This window comes from Hesperophylax consimilis, chromosome 16 (genome assembly GCF_061612785.1).
Source record: "Hesperophylax consimilis isolate HC1 chromosome 16, BYU_Hcon_1.0, whole genome shotgun sequence".
In the NCBI taxonomy this organism is placed as follows: domain Eukaryota; kingdom Metazoa; phylum Arthropoda; class Insecta; order Trichoptera; family Limnephilidae; genus Hesperophylax; species Hesperophylax consimilis.
In genome coordinates, this window is record NC_142851.1 from 11,909,484 (window position 1) to 11,929,346 (window position 19,863).

Below are 19,863 nucleotides of genomic sequence, written 5' to 3' on the forward strand. Positions count from 1 at the left end.
TAAAAGTCGATATAAAAGAAGTTATAAAAGTCGATATAATGTAGTTTAATAAATGTTTATATAATGTAGGTTAATAAAAGTCGATATAATGTACGTTAATAAAAGTCAATAAAATGTAGTTTAATAAAAGTCGATATAATGTAGGTTAATAAAAGTCACTATAATGTGGGTTAATAAAAATCGATATAATGTAGGTTAATAAAAGTCGATATAATGTAGGTTAATAATATCTTTAGTAGTACCAATGTGGTAAACAGTAGAGAATGATGGAAGTCAGACACGCCCAAGGAAAACGTGCCACGATCAAGTGAAACAAAAACTTTAATAAAGTAAACTGTTTAATTCTTTAGAATAATATTATCTCCACCTTAAATTAAAAATAAATCCAGTTTTCAGGTACACTAAAATTCTCATCTTCAAAAATTTTACTCCAAGCCATCCATAACCCGGAGCAACGCCGGGTAAACGTCAGCTAGTCATTAATAAAAAAATGTTTTAACCGAATTTAACCGGAGATTAACTTCCCATCAATAATATGCAACAATAATAAATAAAATCATTGAAGAAGAAGATAATATAAATAAATAATTAAACCTAATAATAATGCTGATGATTCGCAGATAAACATTTGGGTAATTTTTCAGGTTTTTCGCGGCAGTTGAGATTTTCCTTTTACAATAATTTTCTGCGTAATATGTTATGATAATCCGGTAATCAATTTTGAGATAAATCTAATCATTTAGATAAATTCTTATCTTGCCGATGTAAAATTTATAGTAGTCTATAAAGCACGTTTTATTGCAGCATAAGACTACTGGTTCTCAGCGAAAGTGCACAGATTTGTGAAGCGAATTAAATTGTCAAAATAACTGATAAATCATTCTTAACAATTTTTTCCAACTTAGAAAGTAATTAATATATTATAAAAGTTTTATATTAACAGTTGTGAATTCTTAATAATGGCGAAACTCTTGATTTTTCTTCTGGCGTGGACAGTTGCCTTAATCGATGCTAGAGTTATTTTCGAAGACTGTGGTACGTATTTTATTAAACATTTATTTTAATAATAAGAGTTTTGTTTGTAATTTATATTGGATGTGTTGGTTCGAAAGAATATAATTATTTGTATTGGATGTGTTGGTTCGAAAGAATATAATTATTTGTATTGGATGTGTTGGGTCGAAAGAATATAATTATTTGTATTGGATGTGTTGGGTCGAAAGAATATAATTCTTCGATTTTACTTTGAAGTAGAATTTTAATTTCTGTTGTGATGATTATGAAATTTAGCTGACATTTTTTTTAATACCTAGTTTTGTGTGCAGTGTGCAACCCGATAAGTTGATCCCCGAGTAAAAATTAAATGCCGCCAACGGGAATTGAACCCGTACCTTCTGATGTCCGGGCAGGTGCTCTGGACCACTGAGCTATGTCGCTTTATTTCCAACACGCCAAATAATTCAATATGTACTAGTACTTCAATCAACAATGACTGCTTATTATATTGTTTCACCTGTAAACAACCAACTTTATTTTTATATGAAAGGCTTTGTTAGTGCTAATTTTCCCACTAGATGGCGTCGAGTCATATTATATCTACATTTGTTGGTGAAATATTTTGACTTGTCAAATATTATTATTTTTTTTAATGATAAACAAATGTTTATAAGACAAGGTTTTGTGCATAGCACAAAGGATAACAAATATAAGCAATATTTAGTCGCCTGAAATATCAATGCAAATTGAAAATATCTAAATTAATAATAGTAGATAGATTTTGTTAAAAAAAGATTTGAATTATTTTTTTTGTTTGTAGGTGCAAAAAATAAGAAAATCTCAGAACGTAAACCTTTTGTAAAGTAATATCTGACATCAGTTTTTGTTTAATTAACAAACAATTTATGAATGTACGTAAGAAATTAAAAATAATGGGTTTTACCGGTACATATCAAATCCGTTTCATACTATTATAATCATGGACCTAAAAATCCTTGGACAGAACATTAGTGGGATTTCGTATGGATGCTTTGCCTTAGCGTCAAAGCCATATCCAGGGTGAGGGAAAATTGCCTGGCAGCCTTCTCTTGTATGACAAACTTTTAAAATGATTTGTATGCAAAGTAGTGTTTAATGAGGTATTATAATATTATTTTTGTGTGGATGCAGTTATTATGGCTTATGATTTTTTTGGGTATTTGATGAGACAAGGACTCGGATTTGGCAGTAAAAATTTAAGTAGGTTTTTGAAATTTTCATACTTCTACTTCAAATAAAAGAATTAAGAATAACATTACAAAGCCCCGGGTAACTTTGAGTAATGATTATTGGCCACTTTATATTATTTCTGTGTCCTCCCGTAATACAACATAAAAACTTATATTCAAAATTATTGGCCTCAGCGTTGGTAATAATTTATAGGATGAATAGTTTCAAGTCATAGAATAAAGAAGAAAACCAGGAGCGCCTTCCATACAAATTTAAATTAAAACAAATGTTTCATTTAGCCCAATAGCCCAGCGCTCCATTTTACTCGCTCGACATCATAGATCTCCATTCTATTTGAATTTCGTAAGTTCGTTGGAAATTTAAGCCTCGATTAGGCAAATATTTGGATCAGGAAACACGCTGAAAAGGCAATTGTGTAATTCTTTATTCTATGTCTTAACCATTATTATCGGCCATGTAATTTTTTGCATGAATATACCTATACAATATATAATTGAAGTGGCGAATAAATTATGATAATCATTGTAGGAAGGAACTACTCGGGATAAATCAATTGGCGCCCCGATATAATAAGTGTTCACATTAGTTCGTACATATTTATTTCCTTCAAATTTCGTACCGTTTTTTTGTTTCCAAGATAACAATGGTTTAAAAAAAATTACAAATGTCAACTTCATTTAAGTTAAAAATTTTTGTAAAAATGTTGTTGGTTAAAGGAATCGGGGATCTTATCTCTTATCTTGAATCAGGCATCATTTGGACTGACAAGCAATACCCATATGCAACGTAACTTTAAACAATAGGTACGTATTTAGAAGCCTTATAGTTTATGGCAGAAACCTCGTGAACGAATACATATTAAGAAATACTTAAGTATAAAAAATCACGACTGAGCATTAATTTTTAGAAAAAAATTCGCAAGAAGGTTTTTTAAAAGAAGAATAATATTTTTTCATGACCTCACTCCGCAATAAATTTTCTAAATGACCTTGTAGTAGTGATCAATAGAAGAATAACAATAAAAAAGTGTTTATGACAGCGTTTTATTAATATTGTGTATTCATAATAGCTAATAGCACTTCATAAAAACATGATGTCGTCTTAGTGATCTTTAATCTTGACCTATGAACTCAACACCGCTAGACAAGTTATGCCTACACTCAGAACGTAATAATTCACAAACATCAAAAAAAATAATTATTGACTTTAATGTATGAATGATAAGCTCTTAGATAATATGATATAGCATCATCAATGCTTTTATCCGAGATTTTTTTAAACCAAATTTTTAATGCTAGTGAAAATATCCTAAGAGAACACTTTTGAAAATCAAGTAATTTTCTGAAAGTCCTCCCAAACACATCATCTTACAGTATTTATACACCGCCGACCAACCCACCACTGTGATGGTCACCTACCGTTCTCTTCTTCCTGATACCTTTTGCTTGACCACGCAAAACCCTCGATTTTTACAAGGTACCCTGTTGGTACCTAGCATCGTATTACCTACACCTTTCCTTTTGATTTCCTTTATGAATATTATTGTTGCCCACCGACCCAATTCCTACCTTTCCTATACCGACTTAGTGTAACCAGTTCAGTTGAAAAAAATCGTCCTGTCAACACATGAGCGGTGTCTGATTACGGAGCCCCCCTTTTCGACCGTGTCGAAACATTAAAAGCCATCGTGAGCTCGCGCATTTTGGTGAAAATTAGTGTGTTGTGTATGAACCAGCGCAAAGGATAGAAAACGCGGAAGAATAGAAAAAAGGTAAGTCGGCATATCCGAAGTTTCCATTCCTATTGCATTCCGCGGTGCGACCGCCTTTTCCGTCCCCAACAGTACCTACATAAAATACTAAGCACGCTGAGCTAAAAATGCCCTATTTGACGTGCATATTAAAAACTTATGCGCATAACGTGGGATTAACGGGCCACAAACAATCGATATTTAAATCTGAGGATTAATCGAAACAATGATGTTTACAAAAAATAAGTTGTGCACCGATTTAGATTCGCAAAATATTCTAAGTATTTTGAAGATTTATAATTCAAATGGAGTTCGTTTATCTAAATTGGGTATCGTATTATATCGAATGAGTGGAGTTTTAACGTATAACAATGTGTATCGTATTTTATACAAAGAGGAAAAAACTCTACATGATATCATAGCTCATAGCAAATAGAACAGCTTATTTAATACAAATTTTATATAATTTTTGTAGCGAAGTACACGGGGAGAAACAGTATACATTGTATACAATCATAATGTTTTGAGCCCCGATGTACGTTTCGAGGATGTTAAATTGTGTAGCTTGATGCAATAACAACTTAAATGTGCACAAGCTGTTTTTATTCCCATCGCTTTTTCGATATCTGTAAGTTTTAGACGGACGAAGCTACACGTAAAATATTGAACACTAGTTATTTTACAAGTGAATACATTTTTTAACTCTTCCCCGTGATTTGGTTTTTTATACAAAGGTGAAAAACTCTACTTGATATCATAACAAATAGAACACCTTATTTAATACTAATTTTATTTGAAGCGAGTAATGTTTGTTACGAAGTATGTACACGGGTAGAAACATTATATATTGTATACAATCATAATGTTTCCCCGTGTGTGTGTGTTAAGTGTGTTTCGAGCAAATTAAATTGTGCAGATTGATGCAATAACAACTTAAAAATGTACAAGCTGTTTTTGCTCCCATCGACTTTTGTATTCTGTAAGTTTTAGACGGACATTTTACATGTAGATTCGTCCGTCTAAGATACCAAAAAAGCGAAGAGATCAAAAATAGCTTAGACTTATTTAAGTTTTTATTGCATCCAGCTCTTGAAATGTGGTATTGAAACTACTTTTCGTTCAGCATCCAAAAAAATACCCAACTCTACGTTATTAGGGAATCGAGATACAATATTTTAACTAGGACCAAAAAAATCGTATTGCCAAAATGCAAGCATTATCTCCAAAAACCATTATGCATCAATAATTTTTAATCAATCAATCAAATATTGAATCTGGCATTAAGATATTAATTGATCGATTTTAAACATTGTACACAAGGTTCTGATTTGACTGGTATGAATCATTGAAATAATGGCGCAATTTTGTTATTTTCCCGATAGCGATAGAACACACCCATAATTAGCCAAATAAGTGTTGATTTTATCCCACGAGATAAATACAAGGTAGTTTGCAGGTTCGCTTGCCGCGGTATTTCCTATCTTTTTATATTAAGTCTACGCAAAAGAAATAAAGATGTCGTCATTAAAATACTAATTGAATCGTGATTCGATGATTTTAATATAAGATTAATATGGGAATAATACGTCATTGATAACAATGCAAATAACTGCAAATTAGTTTTAATTGCGTTCATTTTTATATTATCCCATAAGCTGAAATAGTTGATCAATTGATTATAATAAACAGAACCAAAAGTGAGTTAATTTCATGTTAATTTTTTCAACATAGTTTGGATGACTTGATTCTTAACATAATGATTAATTAATGTCTACAATAACACGTTTATGTTTTTTTTAAGTTAAAGGAGTTATCGTATTTAATGATACGACTTATTTCCATCTAATAAATAAATGATTCCGGCAGGATGTCCTTGTGCGAAATAAGTCAGTCACTGAAGATATAAATTGAAGAATTGTCTCATGGGCGTGTCCGTATGCCCGAAGTAAACTTACAATTAGAGATGTTCCGACTAGTCAGCGACTAGTCGGTAAAGCCGACTATCCGGCCACTATTGTAGTCGTCGATTAGTCGGCGACTAATCGGCAAAGAGCGCCGACTATCCGGCTTCTTACGTTGTATGTATTTCTCAATAATATGAATGCGGGGGAACTACATGAAATAAAAACCTTGATTATATTTTTTTTATTTTTTATAATCAGTCTTATACATTAAAAAATGTAAAGCAATCTTTCCTTTGGTAATCAGTTTTTAAAATTACTTGTTTGTAAAGAAAACATAATTATGACATTTATTGAACAAAATTAGTACCTATCCTAATTAACATAAAAAACAACATAATATCTTCGTATCTTCAATGAACATTTATAAGTATTTCTTATTATTAAAATAAAAAGTAGATTTTTTAAATTAACAAACTCAGTTATATGTATTAAAGCAAGATTGTATGTACAAGATGCACAGTAATATATGTATATATCCAAAAATTCTAAACATGAACTGTTTGATAAAAACAAAAAAAAATGAAAAAAACATATTACTTATAACCATACCTACATAATCTAATCAAATCAAAGTCACAATTGTGACAACCAAAAATATCATAATCTCCTTATATTTTATATAACTTACTTATATTTTTTAATTAAGGATAAATTATGATGTAAGAAGACTAAAGCTTCTGCCCTTTCTGGTAGCAATCGATTTCTTTTTGTTTCATATATGTTTCCGGCGTCTGAGAACAGCTTCTCACTGTAAACAGAACTTGCGGGACAGCAGAGGTACACTTTGGCCATGCGCGACATTTCAGGGTACCTAGAACTATCCCCGAAACCGTAGTCGGCTTAGCCGACTAGTCGGCCGACTAGTCGGTCTTATTACAACCGACTAATCGGCTAGTCGGCTAGTCGGCGAAAGTCATAATCGGCACATCTCTACTTACAATGAATAATATAGACCACGTTTACAAATTTAAGGTTAATGTAATTCTCACATTTTAATTTTTTTATAGTACATTCTGATTCTTACTTTGGTTGGTAGTTGGTACACAGTATTTATTTTTTAAATTTTATACAAAATATTTACATAAGTTGTTTTTTTTAAATTGGTCCAATGTATATATTTATTTGTTCTAGTTGGCCAATAATACAATGCAATTCAATACGAAGATTACGGCTTTGCATTTTGGTTGTTTAAATTTCGGTGTAATAAATAATTAATAATTATAAGTTTGTTAACTTTTTCTCATAATTTTGTAGTATTTCTGATTTTCTTCGAATTTTTTTTTCTTCGCATCAAAACCGTGATTTCATCAATTCCCCCATTTCTCCATAAATGGAAATTTCCTCACTTATTCGAATGAGGATTGGACTTGTTCCGTTCCTTCTCGCCTTTTTAAAATTCACATTTTTGACTCCTCACATTGTACATTCTGTGGTCTAGAAGTGGGAACTTTAGATCAAATATTTTTTGGTTGTCCCTCACTAAACAAATATCCTCTCTTCTATCCTTATCTAAAATTGCCTCCCCTCCATTCAACATCTCATCTTTTATAAGTTTGAATTTGACTCCAATCTTCCATATTATTTAAAAATTTGTCAATTTAAACAAAATTAATATATAAATATTCACCTTCCTGCTCTCAATAATTCGAAATGATAGCCTACAAATTTTGCTTACACTCTTGAAGGGTGAAAACCAGAAACATTTGAAAGAAACAACACATAATTCTCTCAACATTACTAAAGAAAAATCTGATACCTCTTCATCACTCAATCACTTATCATGACAAACTTACATGGTGTCTAGAAACTAGTGATACCCACAAGCGGGAAACTGGCAAATCTACATCACATTCGAAATTGATTTTGTGGTACCTACTGATAAATTTTTTAATTTTATCTTTAGTTTTCGAATAAATTGCGGATTTGTTTTGTCACTATCAGTGCTGTTAATTGTATTTCAAAATGCGCCGGTGGATAGACCTAATATTTCATCTATTTCATTGTAACCCTTTAGATGCCGAAATAATGAAAATAAACAAGAGCTCAGATAAAAAAAAATTCAATACATATTTTGGAATTTCACTTTTGTTTTCGGTAATGAATGAATGAAAATCTTGGAAGCGGAAATTAACCCACTTCCTGATATTCGATCGAGCTTAAATTCAGCAGATACACTCATTGTCGATGATAATGCATTATATCAATGCCACCAAATCACGTACACACACATTACATAAATTAATTTACAGAGATTGTTAGCGCGGTTGACTTCAGTCCCTGGGAAAAAAGGTACAATCAATCCTTATTGTAGTGAATTGTAGTACAAAAACTTTATTTTTTTATTATTTTTGGGTTCTCTGTGTGATGCAGATTCACCAGTTTCCCGCACGTACCACTAGTTTCCGGACACTGTGTATAAAGGGGCACGTGTTACTTGTCCCTGGAGAATAATAATAAACTCTCAATGAGAGAATTATGGAATTGTTTTTCTATATCAACATTATAAAAGGATTTGCATAGTGTGCTACGTAATACAAAATACTGTGTTTACTTACTTAAGTATAAAAGTAATATTAAATAGGTAACCATCACCGTCAAGAAACACGTATCTGCGCGTTTACATTAATTTATCCTAATTTATGGATACCGTAGCTATTTTCATAAAATTATGCGTAAATAGGAATATCATTTTTAATAAAAATTATCTTAAAGTAGCATTTTAATAAAATCAGTGTTTCTTATTTGTTTCCTTCGTTCCATAATTATTAAAAATACTAATTCCAGCTGTACTTCTGTCTGTAACTCCGGTTCAATGAACTCATTTTTTTTGCTTTTAAACAGTTTCATTTTCAAAACTGGAAGTGTTTTTTTGGAAAATTTTACATTAGCTCCACACAGGAGGCCTCGAGGAAAATAATTTCCCACAGGGCCTATGTCATATTTAGGAATGCTTTGTGGAGGGTTTTTTTAAGGAAAGGAAGGAGAAGAAGAAGAGGAAGATAGCCCAGCACTCTTTTACATTGAATTAGTCCAATTCGACTTCCAACGCTCCTAACGCTCTAACGCCGAACGACTGCAAAACTACCGAATCCGGTCCCGCGCACTGCTACTCACGTCACAATAATGACGGGATAGTACGCAATAACGCTTCCACGACCATTCCGTTATTTTTCACGGATCTGAGCAAGTATATTAAAATATTATTGTGTCATAATTACACATGCTGTATTTTAAATTAGTTTATTTATCTGTTATCATTTTATCAATGACATTGAGTTTCTTTCTTTCCAAGGAAAGTAGGTAAATTTATTGAAAAAATAAAACATTATCAATTATTACAGATCACGAATTTCCAATCTCAAAGATAACCCGAAAATCACATTTCTTAGGCGCCAAAATGAAATCAGAGTTATAGTTAGAGTTGAAGATAATTAATTTTATCAAATAATCAATGATGGATCAGTTATACGAATATCTATATACTATCTTTGCAAAACATGGCATTTTTTATAAACAATTTTTATACATTCATATTAAATTTTACAATACTAAAACAACCAATAAAAATTAACCAATAACGACATTAAAAATTGAGACAAAATTTAAAAAATTAAAAATACATAACAATAAGAATAAGAATAATAATAATAATAAAATATAATTTGGTAATTAAACATAACTTGATTGACTGCCGTAATGTAGTACCATATTATGAATACGAACCAAATTCATTTTTAGAAAACGAATTTTATAAAATATATTATGATAAAACTATACTAACAGACCGAGCGATTAGTCATAATAGACCCGATATAGTTTTACATGACAAAATTAAAAAAATAACTTATATCATTGATGTCGCTATTCCAAATTCCTGTAATATTCAAAAATCTGTTAGTGAAAAAATAAGAAAATACACAGATTTAGGAAATGAAATAAAAAGAATTTGGCATTCTCAGACTATAAAAATATTACCATTCGTTATTTCGGCTACTGGCATTATACCTAGCTCTCTAATTAAAAATATAGGCGTATTAGATCTATCAAAAAAATTATATATAAAGATGCAAAAGTCGGTCATTTTGAATACATGTAGGATAACAAAAGATTTTTTAAATATTTATGTTGAGGGATCAGTAGGATTTATAGGCCCTGTTAGAAGTTCTACCGAGCCGAACCCTCTGATATGAAAATATCTGGAGTCGGTGAATTATTTTCCCATTTGATCTCTGGTGAGTTGACGTGTTGTTCTTGTATTGTTTTGTATTTATTTTGCTTATATAATGCACTTACATAATTTTGATTGACTAGATGATCATTTGTGGAAAAGTGAGTGGAAGGGTTAAGTTTTTCCTTTGGGGAAGATTTAACCCGGACAACTAAATCGGAAGTTAAAAAAAAAAAAATAATAATAAATTATTTATTCCTAATTCATGTAATATTCAAAAATCTGTTAATGAAAAAATAAGAAAATACACAGATTTAGGAAATGAGAAAAAAGAATTTGGCATTCTCAGACTAAAAAAATATTACCATTCGTTATTTCGGCTACTGGCATTATACCTAGCTCTCTCATTAAAAATTTAGGCGTATTAGATCTATCAAAAAATTTATATATAAAAATACAAAAATCAGTAATTTTAAATACATTTTCCTAAATTAATTAAAATTAAATTATTTTTAAAGAAAGATTTTTTAAATATTTATGCTGAGGGATCAGTAGGATTTATAGGCCCTGTTAGGAGTTTTACCGAGCCGTACCCTCTGATATGAAAATATCTGGAGTCGGTGAATTATTTTCCCATTTGATCTCTGGTGAGTTCACGTGTTGTTCTTGTATTTATTTTGCTTATATAATGCACTTGCATAATGTTGATTGACTAGATGATCATTTGTGGAAAAGTGTGTGGAAGGGTTTAGTTTTTCCTATGGGGAAGATTTAACCCGGACATAAAATCGGAAAGATTAATAATAAGATATTGCATCTACTCAAAGATACAACAGGTGATTTTTTTAAAAATATTTTCTAGGAATAAATTTAAACATGGATGGGTATCAATAATGAAAATGAGAGAAAGTGATGTTATTCAATTAAAACTGCTGTTATTCAATTGTGATGTTCAAACTTATTTTTATATATATAATTTAATAAGTTCTCTGACATATTCGATCAAATGTAATTTTTTAAGAATGTTGTGAATTTAGTGAGGTTCGTGATACACAAATCAATGTCTGAGCATAATCTATTACACGTGCAACATATTATTGTTAAAAATACGTTTTCAAGACAGTTAGTATTGCTCTTAGGAATATATGTGCCCGGATATCGAGTAACTCTTAACGGACATCTGAAGTTAATATTTTAGTACTCTTAAGGGACATCTGGAGTTAATATTTTTGTACTCTTAACGGACATATGAAGTTAATATTTTTTAGTAATTTTAACGGATATCTGAAGTTAATATTTTAGTACTCTTAACGGACATCTGAAGTTATATTTTATGAAAAATTAATTAATAATAATTTCGCATCTAATTTCGGATTTTTTCTAAAGTATTTTAAATGTTATATATGTACGTTTTTTTAAGATGTCGTAAAAACGAATACCAATATGAAAACAAATATTACCTTTTAGATTTTTTTATTTGAAATATACGTTACTGTTCAAAATTGCAATATTTTAATTTTAAACATGAAACAAGTTGAATGGAAAAAGCTCAACGCAAACATTTTTAATCAAAACGTCGAAAAATTTCAGAGAATTAAACAATCAGAAAACACAGTCCTTTTATTTAAAAAAAAGTCAAGATAACTGTCACTTTATTTTTTATTTTATTCATACTATTATAATAATTCCCAGAGAGTTCCCAAATATCACACATTTTGGATTCATTTTATCACAATACAAACGTTGAATTTTATAAAATTGTATTTACCTCATTGATAATTTTTCTATACATTCCTAAGGCATTTATGTTATTAAACTTACCATCATCAACTTAACATCACTGTCATGAAAGTTTTAATAAATTCACTCAGTAAAAGGTAATTAAAAAACAATAATCTCGCATTTCCGATGACATTAATAATATATTAAAAGTGACAAAAATAATTGATTTATTTGAAGAGATAAAAAAATAATAGGATTTTAATCACAAACGTCAAATCATAACTCATTCGCGGGGAAACGGCGCATGCATGAAAGTAACGCATGCACATAGGTCTGCCAAAATGCAACTTTGCGAGTTCTTCGCAGTGCAGTTAGAGATATTTTTTATTAGTAATAATACGAAAAATATTTTTTTTAGTCTTTGTACAATGTGTAACGATAACACCGTTTAACGGTTATGAAGTGTTTTTATTATGGTAAGGCTATTTTTGATTGTGTTCACCATTAAAATAATCCCGTTACAATACAAAAAAAATTATAGTATTCTCCAATTAATACTTGACCATCTACGATGCATATTGGATCTTAGTTCCATAACTTCTAATTTGAAAAAAAAAATACTTACCCTATGTGTTTTACCTGCAAATGTTTAATGAGGTTAATTTCATAAATACCTGTCAGCCACTCAAGATGATTAAACATCTCTAATTTTAATGTGAAAATAATGTTAAGTAGGTGTAGTTACCCATATTTTACTCAGGGAATTGATAAAATTCAACTTTTTGAATATTTGACGAATTTGACACTGGCATACTATAGTATTATTTCAGAAATATGAAGGAATTTGTATCCATTAAAGTATGTAATAATTAAGTAATTTTGAATTCTTCAAACAAAGACGTTACAATATATATATAGACGCGCTGAAGAAATCTCAAAGTGGCAAACAAAAAGTGTAGTGATTTCGATGTCGTAGTTTTAGTACTAAACTAAAGTGTTAAGCGTCGCGTAAGGTCGTGTGTTACCTCTAAGTAAACTTGTTTAAAAGGTGCGAAAATGCCTTCATGTGTGATGAGAAGTGTTTTAATTACTCGACAAACACAAGTAAAAACCAAGGAATAACATATCGTTTGCACATACTCGCAAATAACTTATTACTGCCGATTATTATAAATAATACATTATTTTCCCATTCGAAGATTTTATGCGTCGTTAGAGAATATGCAAGGCCGAGTAGAGCACAAGACTGAGCGCGCACTTGCTAAATTACAAAGACACTGCTGTCGCTAAGTAAACTTTGCTGTTTAAAATAGTCTAATCACTCTATTTATTTATACGCTTGCAGTAAAACAACATAGAAATCAGCAGTAGCAACGAGTATCAACAACAATCACTTTATAAGAAAAGCTACAAGCCAAAAATGTGTATATTCTTGGTATACCTTATAATAATAAGTAATAGACATTAAGATCGCTTGACAAACGGAGTCTAGAAACGTTCGATTTCAAGCACAAAACTGGTTTTTAATTATTTTGTAAATAATTTTATAAGACAGCAAAAAAGTTAATCAAGTGAAACTGTCACAGATAATCTTAGTTATAATAATGTATTTTTTTAATTGTTTCCTTTACGTTTCATACATTTCTATTAAAAAAATCTTTTTAGTAACTTACATTTATATTTTTTATTGAGTAATTTATTTTTTATTTGTATTCTACTCAAGCGAAACGATAGGAAAACTTTTTTGGTATTCATAATGTCGACAGCACGTTTTGGGTATCGATTCTCCAATCCAGACCGCTCGCAATCGCCATCGAAAGTACGTCATACGCCAAACGTCAAAAGTGATTCCACTCCAACAACGAGTGGTTCGAACCACGTGTAATGACTTCGTTGAGAAGCGAGGCTCTGGACTCCGCTTCCTGAGTATTCATAACATATTCAGACAGTGCAATTTTCCTTCTCGCGAATCCCCTACAGTTAATATCGAAGGACAATTGTAAACAGGAAACAGAAAATAATTTAAGCATAAAATTTGCATTTAAGATTTCTCTGTTTATTTTTCAAGGATCTTTGTACGAGTTGGATGAAGTAACCATTGTGGGATGCGACAGGACCGTGCCATGCTATATGACCGCTGGAACTTCCACCAATGTGACTGCCAAGTTCTTAGCTAGTAAGTAGCCATTTCTTAAAGATCCCATCGTATCTTCTGTGGTGTTTTTTCCAGAAAATTTTCAACATAAAGCTAAATAGGCAAATTCTTGATATGTTTAGGTCCTCTTTAGTGCCTACCTATGAGAAAGTTCGCGTGTTTGGTTAGTACATAACTATTAATAATTTCGCAAATAAACAAATTGCCTGAAATATTTGGTCATTTTTATCTTTACATGTAAACACCAAAACATCGAATCAATTGTTGACGTCTAGTCCCAGACCTTCCTTTTTCTCCTCACACGTCTTGTATTAAAACGAAAAAGACAGAAGATACCAAAACGATGGTGTGAAGTAAGACCTCTCTCTGAAAGTACTACTAAACCTACATATTTTGAACGATAAAAATATGGTTTTAACTTCTTATCAAACGGAATGACTAATTTTGAATTAATTAATTGGTTTTAAGTCATATTTACGATTTTCGTGTGTATATTATTTAGTACATTTTACAGTGACAATATGCGTATAATTTAATGACACAAACAGTAATTATTTGGGTAAATATCCAGAAGCGCGCCTCATCAATTATTAAAAAAACACTTTGTGTAATATCAGTCCACGGAGAAGCAAAATATGTAGTGCAAGAATTTTTGACAAAAAATCTTTAAGGACGGGTAAATATCTCCCAGAATGTGAACAATTCATCAAATTTTAATGATAATTTTCAAGTTCTATTATTATGACATCATTAATAAACATATTTGTAAATCGCCACTGAGGAGATATTTCACGAAAACGGCGCTACATAAATTAGCCAAATATTATTATTATTATGGGCCGGTTGCTTCACAGTAATAGGATGGTAACAGAACTTAAATAGAACTTTCACAGAACTTGAATTTAAACTTTTTTAAATTGACGAATTTTTCACATTCTGTAAAAAAACCCATCCTAGCGTTCACTTTACTCTCACAAGTAGGTTTTTATTAGTTTTTTCTTTCGTTTACAATAAATATCTTATTTTGTTAAGTATGTTCTTAGTTTGGGCTTAATTAAAAAAAGAATGAAAAAAACTTGTGATACATATATTTAAATAATTTGAGCGGATTAAACTGGATTGGATGGATGAGACGCGCCTCGGGATATTTACCATTATTTGAAGTGTGGCTATCATAATGAACGTGTAGATAGAGATTACAGATAATAATATCGTCAACACTAAATTGACATCTTGATCACGTTCACGTATAATGAACACAATTGACTAAGATACCAAACGCATTAAGATCGATAACTATTTAATATTGATGAATGCATCTATTTTATGAGAAAATATTGTAATGATATTAAATCAATTAATAAGAGACAACGTTAGTTGATGATAACCCAGATGCCGAGGGTTTTAAACTCTATCCACAAACCTTTACTGTCAAATAATGCTGTTTGGTTTTGCCCATTCACATCAAAATTCGCTTTCAATTTTTTAATGTCAATGGCTCAAGAAATTACAACTCTTGTTCCGCAGACGCCAACTAGCGGATGCAACGAAAAACTAATCAGGGGTGTTAAAACTTTTTCCATGAAATATCGCAGTCCTTTATGTACCAAAGAAATCTATTTTATACAGGTCTAATTATGTATTCATCATATGTTTATTTTTCCAGATACTCATTCTACCAACCTATCACAGACTGTCTATGTGAAATTAAACAACGTGAATACAATCACTCCGGTTTCTCCAAGTATGTATATATTATGTATTGTTAATTTTGCATATATATTAGGTACAGATTTATTAAATTATTTATTAAACTATGTTTTAACGTTAAAGTCTTACATACCTCACGACATGCTCAAATTATTGGCCATACATAGTTTATTCAAGAAATGCTCTTCACCACTTACATTTAAAAAAATATATATTATAACATATCTATAAGCCGTTATGTTCTATTTTGAGCACTCGGCATAATAATTGTACCCCCACCACTTCTTAAAAAAACTTAAAAAATGTAGGAAAAAACAGTGCTTACAACTAAGTATTTTTGTAATTTTTCTACCTGCTAAACTTTCCTATCGCTAAACCGAAGAGGGTTTTGTGTTATTTTTGATTTAAAATATATTTTTAACATACATAAATTCAACATTTCATTATTTTTATAGGTCCCTGTGAATCTACTTGGTGTCCTGTTCTAACGTCCACTCAAGCGTCTTACTCTGCATTTGTAGCCTTGCCTTTAAATATTGCAATCGTAAGTATTACATATTTATATTAATGTAATTGTTAAATGAATATCTCCACGTCCTCCGTACAATTCGACGCACTCATCTGGCCTAAAACATTTAACACTTCACCACAATTTCCAGGCGATTTCTCCTTTTCTTATGATCTCTTCTGTACCTATTAACTAAAACAAAGACTTATAACATTATTTTTTAAAACCATTGTTGTTTCAGAAAGCAAGAGGCAGGCTGCACTGGGAAATATTTAATGAAAAAAATGAAAAAATTATTTGCTACGAAGTCATCATTGAGACCAGAGTTGATGCTGAGTCTTTGTGGTCGCGTATCAAGGATTTGAACAAGATGGATGACATGCCTGTGGAAGTATAAATATATGCCAAAGGTCGTCAGAAAGCACGTTTCAATAGTATTGTCGAATATAATATTATAAGGAATATATTCGAAAAAAAAACAAATTTGTAAAATCATAATTCAAACCAAAGTAATTCTGATAGATTATTTTGATTAAGAAATTAACTTCACTTAATAATAATATTCATTACAAATCACCTCCTTTCTAGCAATGTATTAGACCACGGAGAACAATAAAGTTATTCAGCAAGTGAAATTGAATGAATTATTTTTTTCGGGGAATGATTTTATAATATTATTATTAAAGAACTTACTTTACTTTCTCAAGGGCCGCCAAATTAAAAATACACAATGCTTTGTACCTTGCATAATAAACTTTAGAGTTGTTTAGAATCTTCTGGAAATATAATGTAATTGGTGGTAGTGAAAATGTAAAAAAATGTCTAAGAATGAGAAAACTATTAATTTTTATTAAAAAAAAATCGAATGATGGAGATGAACAAATAAAGTTATTTACAGTTTTGTATATTTGTATGTGATTTTGTTCTGCAAATAACTATAAATAATGTTATTTTAATTAGTTTTAAGCTTTTTAAAACTTTAATTCGAAGTTAGTGTTGATTTAATACAATATGACACTATCTTTTTCATGACTGATATTATTTAATGGCTTAACAATGTGGATATTATGTGTTACGAAAGTGAATAAGAAAGAAAATCGAAAAGTATTTATTTAATGGATTTTTAATAATAAACTTTTTTAAGATAATGGTAGTATTTTATCAATTTGATTACATAATTTGTATCAGAAACTGGGTAAATCGATCAGGTTGTGTACTTTTTCGGCAGCCGAGCATGCTGAATAGACTCCTGTTAAATTACTGATGACTGATGATACAACCACAAAATAAGTCTTCGGTGTTTTATAACTACCTTGGAAATCTAAAAAAATAATGAAGAAAACACCATGCATCACAATACCCACCTGTCTTCCTGTTTAGTTGTCTAATTCTTACAGTTAGGTTTACCTATATCATTACGATAGGCGCGCGCTAGTGCTTTTACCACACCAGTTCGATCATGGTCTCCTTAGCATGATGGCCTACGTCTCTGCTATTGAATCGGGAGTTGTGGGTTCGATTTTCAGTACATAATGCTTAGATTAAAATTCAGTTCAGACCAGTTGGACTCTGAGATTCTGGGGGGCTATATTTGAGGTTATCAACCTGATGACACTCTTCAGAAGAACCTTGCAAGTCTAAAGCTTTCAACTCCAAATCGTACATAATATCAGAAATTTTCTTTTTGGCCTCTATTTGCAAAAGCACAGGAAACGTCCTGACGGTTTCCTCGGTCGCTTCAAAATATTTGGAAAGGTGGTCTCCGCGCGGTGGTTTATTTAGTTTATATTGGAGATAGTCTTGTAGAATATCTACAGAGTTATTGACAGGACGAGACCATTTTGAACTTTCACCGGAACTGATCGATGAGGGAGATTGTATATCTCTCTGTTCAATTGCATCCAGAGGATCAAGCCTCTCTATCTCCATGTCGACGGCTTGTGCACTGGATGATATTGTCTTTAATAAGTTATTTTGACGACCTTGAACGAAAGGCCTCATGAATTCCATCTGCTGATCAAGACGCCATGGTCTCAGAGTTGCGGGGCCCTCTTCGCTTTTGATTTTTCTCTTCTTGATAGATTTACGGTGGCAGTCTCTAAGGTTGGTCCATCTCTTACGACAATCTTCGCCTGTAAAAAGTAAAACGAAACTGTAATTGTTTGTAAATATTGAAGGTTTTGTCCAATAAACGAATTGCCTGATTATTTTTTTCCGGTTTAGGACGGAATTTAATTCATTCTGTAATTTTGACTTAAAAGCGGATTTAATATATCTTTTATCTATCTATATAAGTAAAAAGGTAAATGTTAATTTGTCAAAAATCTTACAACTCCGAAAGTTCTAAGCCGATTGCTTTGAAATTTTTAAAAAACACCGTTGCATTCGAATACGCAATTTTATTTTATTTACATGTTTTTATATACCTATATTATATAGATGTCACCTGTGACATGTGAAAAAAAGGTTTGTTTGCAAAACATCGCCATCTGTTGGACGTAAAAGCACCACGCGCTATATTTCTCTATCTGCACAGATAGATCGAGCCACAGCAACTCGTGGCAGGGCACACCTAATTTATTACGAAGAATACTATAAGTAGGTTCAGAACTATATTTCCGAATTCTTGGTTGAAAAATAAATTCACATGCTTTTTTCTGTATAAATTTTAAAAAATCTTGCAAAAGATCATTGTAATTATTTCTATTCATCATACGTTAGCTATACAAATATTATTAGCAACTTGCAGTACAACTAATGAAAAAATACTCTTAAAGAGCAAAAAATAAAATTGTTTTCTTGATTTAAAAACATATAAGCGCCCTTGAGGTGATTTCTCACGAAAACGGCGCTATATAAATTAGCCAAATATTATTATTATAAACTTTTCAAAAACCCAATCTGACAGAATTAGCTAATAATAATATTCTATTTAAATAAATTATTAAGGTGGTCGACCACTGACCACAGTAGTGCCATCTATTGAAACTTATTTCAAATGACGTTTACTTTGTATTGGTGGCAAAATTCAAACAGCCCATTCGAACTATTCACTTTTTACTTCACACAATATGAACCACAAATTAATCGATTTATTTATATGATATATTACACCCTAATATTACCTTTTGCACCAAGTTTGTCCCCAATCTCTTCCCAAATATTATCTCGCTTCAAGTGATTGTGGTAGTTCTTATTATTCGTATCATACAATTCCTTGTATTGCTTTACAAGAAAAACTAAATGTTCGTCTTCCATATTTCATCTTTACAGCACTATTACAAAGTCAAATTGAATAAACTTAATGATGGCAAAAATTAATTATTCCATAAAAATATTTCCGTGTTTCCACAACGGAATTCACTGAACCCCACGGAACGTTTTTGCGACATTGAATTTCCGTTCAAGGAGATTCGATTCGAGAAACTAAACAATGGAAATGAATATTCACTATAATTCCAACACTGCGTAGTAGAATATTATTATTTATATGAAGTACATAATTTTGGAACGGAAACGAAAGGAACTGAAAATATTCCGCTCTCCGGTCAATGATCTCAGAATGTAATTCCGATTCCGATCACCGCTCCGCCGCGCGCCGCTCGCTTCCGTCAGACTTCCTTTGCAGTACGTCACAGTTGGCCTCTGGCCTATTTGACT

The 19,863-nt window shown here is 31.1% G+C and overlaps 2 protein-coding genes across 4 annotated transcripts; one reads left to right on the forward strand and one right to left on the reverse strand.

Annotated features, from left to right (window-relative positions):
- Positions 1-820: 820 nt before the first annotated feature.
- LOC149416703 (uncharacterized) lies at positions 821-17,218 on the forward strand. Of its 3 annotated transcripts, none has more exons than XM_089640617.1 (5): positions 821-1,035; positions 13,899-14,006; positions 15,652-15,729; positions 16,151-16,239; positions 16,445-17,183. In XM_089640617.1, exons 1-5 carry the CDS (start codon positions 960-962, stop codon positions 16,598-16,600), a joined length of 507 nt encoding a protein of 168 aa, XP_089496743.1. In that variant the 5' UTR covers positions 821-959; the 3' UTR covers positions 16,601-17,183. The 3 variants fall into 3 exon arrangements, with proteins under 3 accessions (XP_089496743.1, XP_089496745.1, XP_089496744.1); XM_089640619.1 differs by lacking the exon at positions 821-1,035 and adding an exon at positions 3,944-3,997 and having other exon boundaries at positions 16,445-17,218; XM_089640618.1 differs by lacking the exon at positions 821-1,035 and adding an exon at positions 12,816-12,934 and having other exon boundaries at positions 16,445-17,218.
- On the reverse strand, positions 16,692-19,788 carry LOC149416704 (uncharacterized). The gene is made up of 2 exons (XM_089640616.1): positions 19,329-19,788; positions 16,692-18,335 (listed from the first exon to the last, which is right to left on the reverse strand). Exons 1-2 carry the CDS (start codon positions 19,459-19,461, stop codon positions 17,752-17,754), a joined length of 717 nt encoding a protein of 238 aa, XP_089496742.1. The 5' UTR covers positions 19,462-19,788; the 3' UTR covers positions 16,692-17,751.
- Positions 19,789-19,863: the final 75 nt, after the last annotated feature.

Excerpts from the sequence above, each read along its gene's own strand:
- LOC149416703 (XM_089640617.1), top strand. The coding sequence starts at position 960 with ATGGCGAAACTCTTGATTTTTCTTCTGGCGTGGACAGTTGCCTTAATC. Across the intron at positions 15,730-16,150 it reads AATCACTCCGGTTTCTCCAA|GTCCCTGTGAATCTACTTGG; the intron begins GTATGTATATAT and ends TTATTTTTATAG. Across the intron at positions 16,240-16,444 it reads TGCCTTTAAATATTGCAATC|AAAGCAAGAGGCAGGCTGCA; the intron begins GTAAGTATTACA and ends TTGTTGTTTCAG.
- LOC149416704 (XM_089640616.1), bottom strand. The coding sequence starts at position 19,461 with ATGGAAGACGAACATTTAGTTTTTCTTGTAAAGCAATACAAGGAATTG. Across the intron at positions 18,336-19,328 it reads GGACAAACTTGGTGCAAAAG|GCGAAGATTGTCGTAAGAGA; the intron begins GTAATATTAGGG and ends TACTTTTTACAG.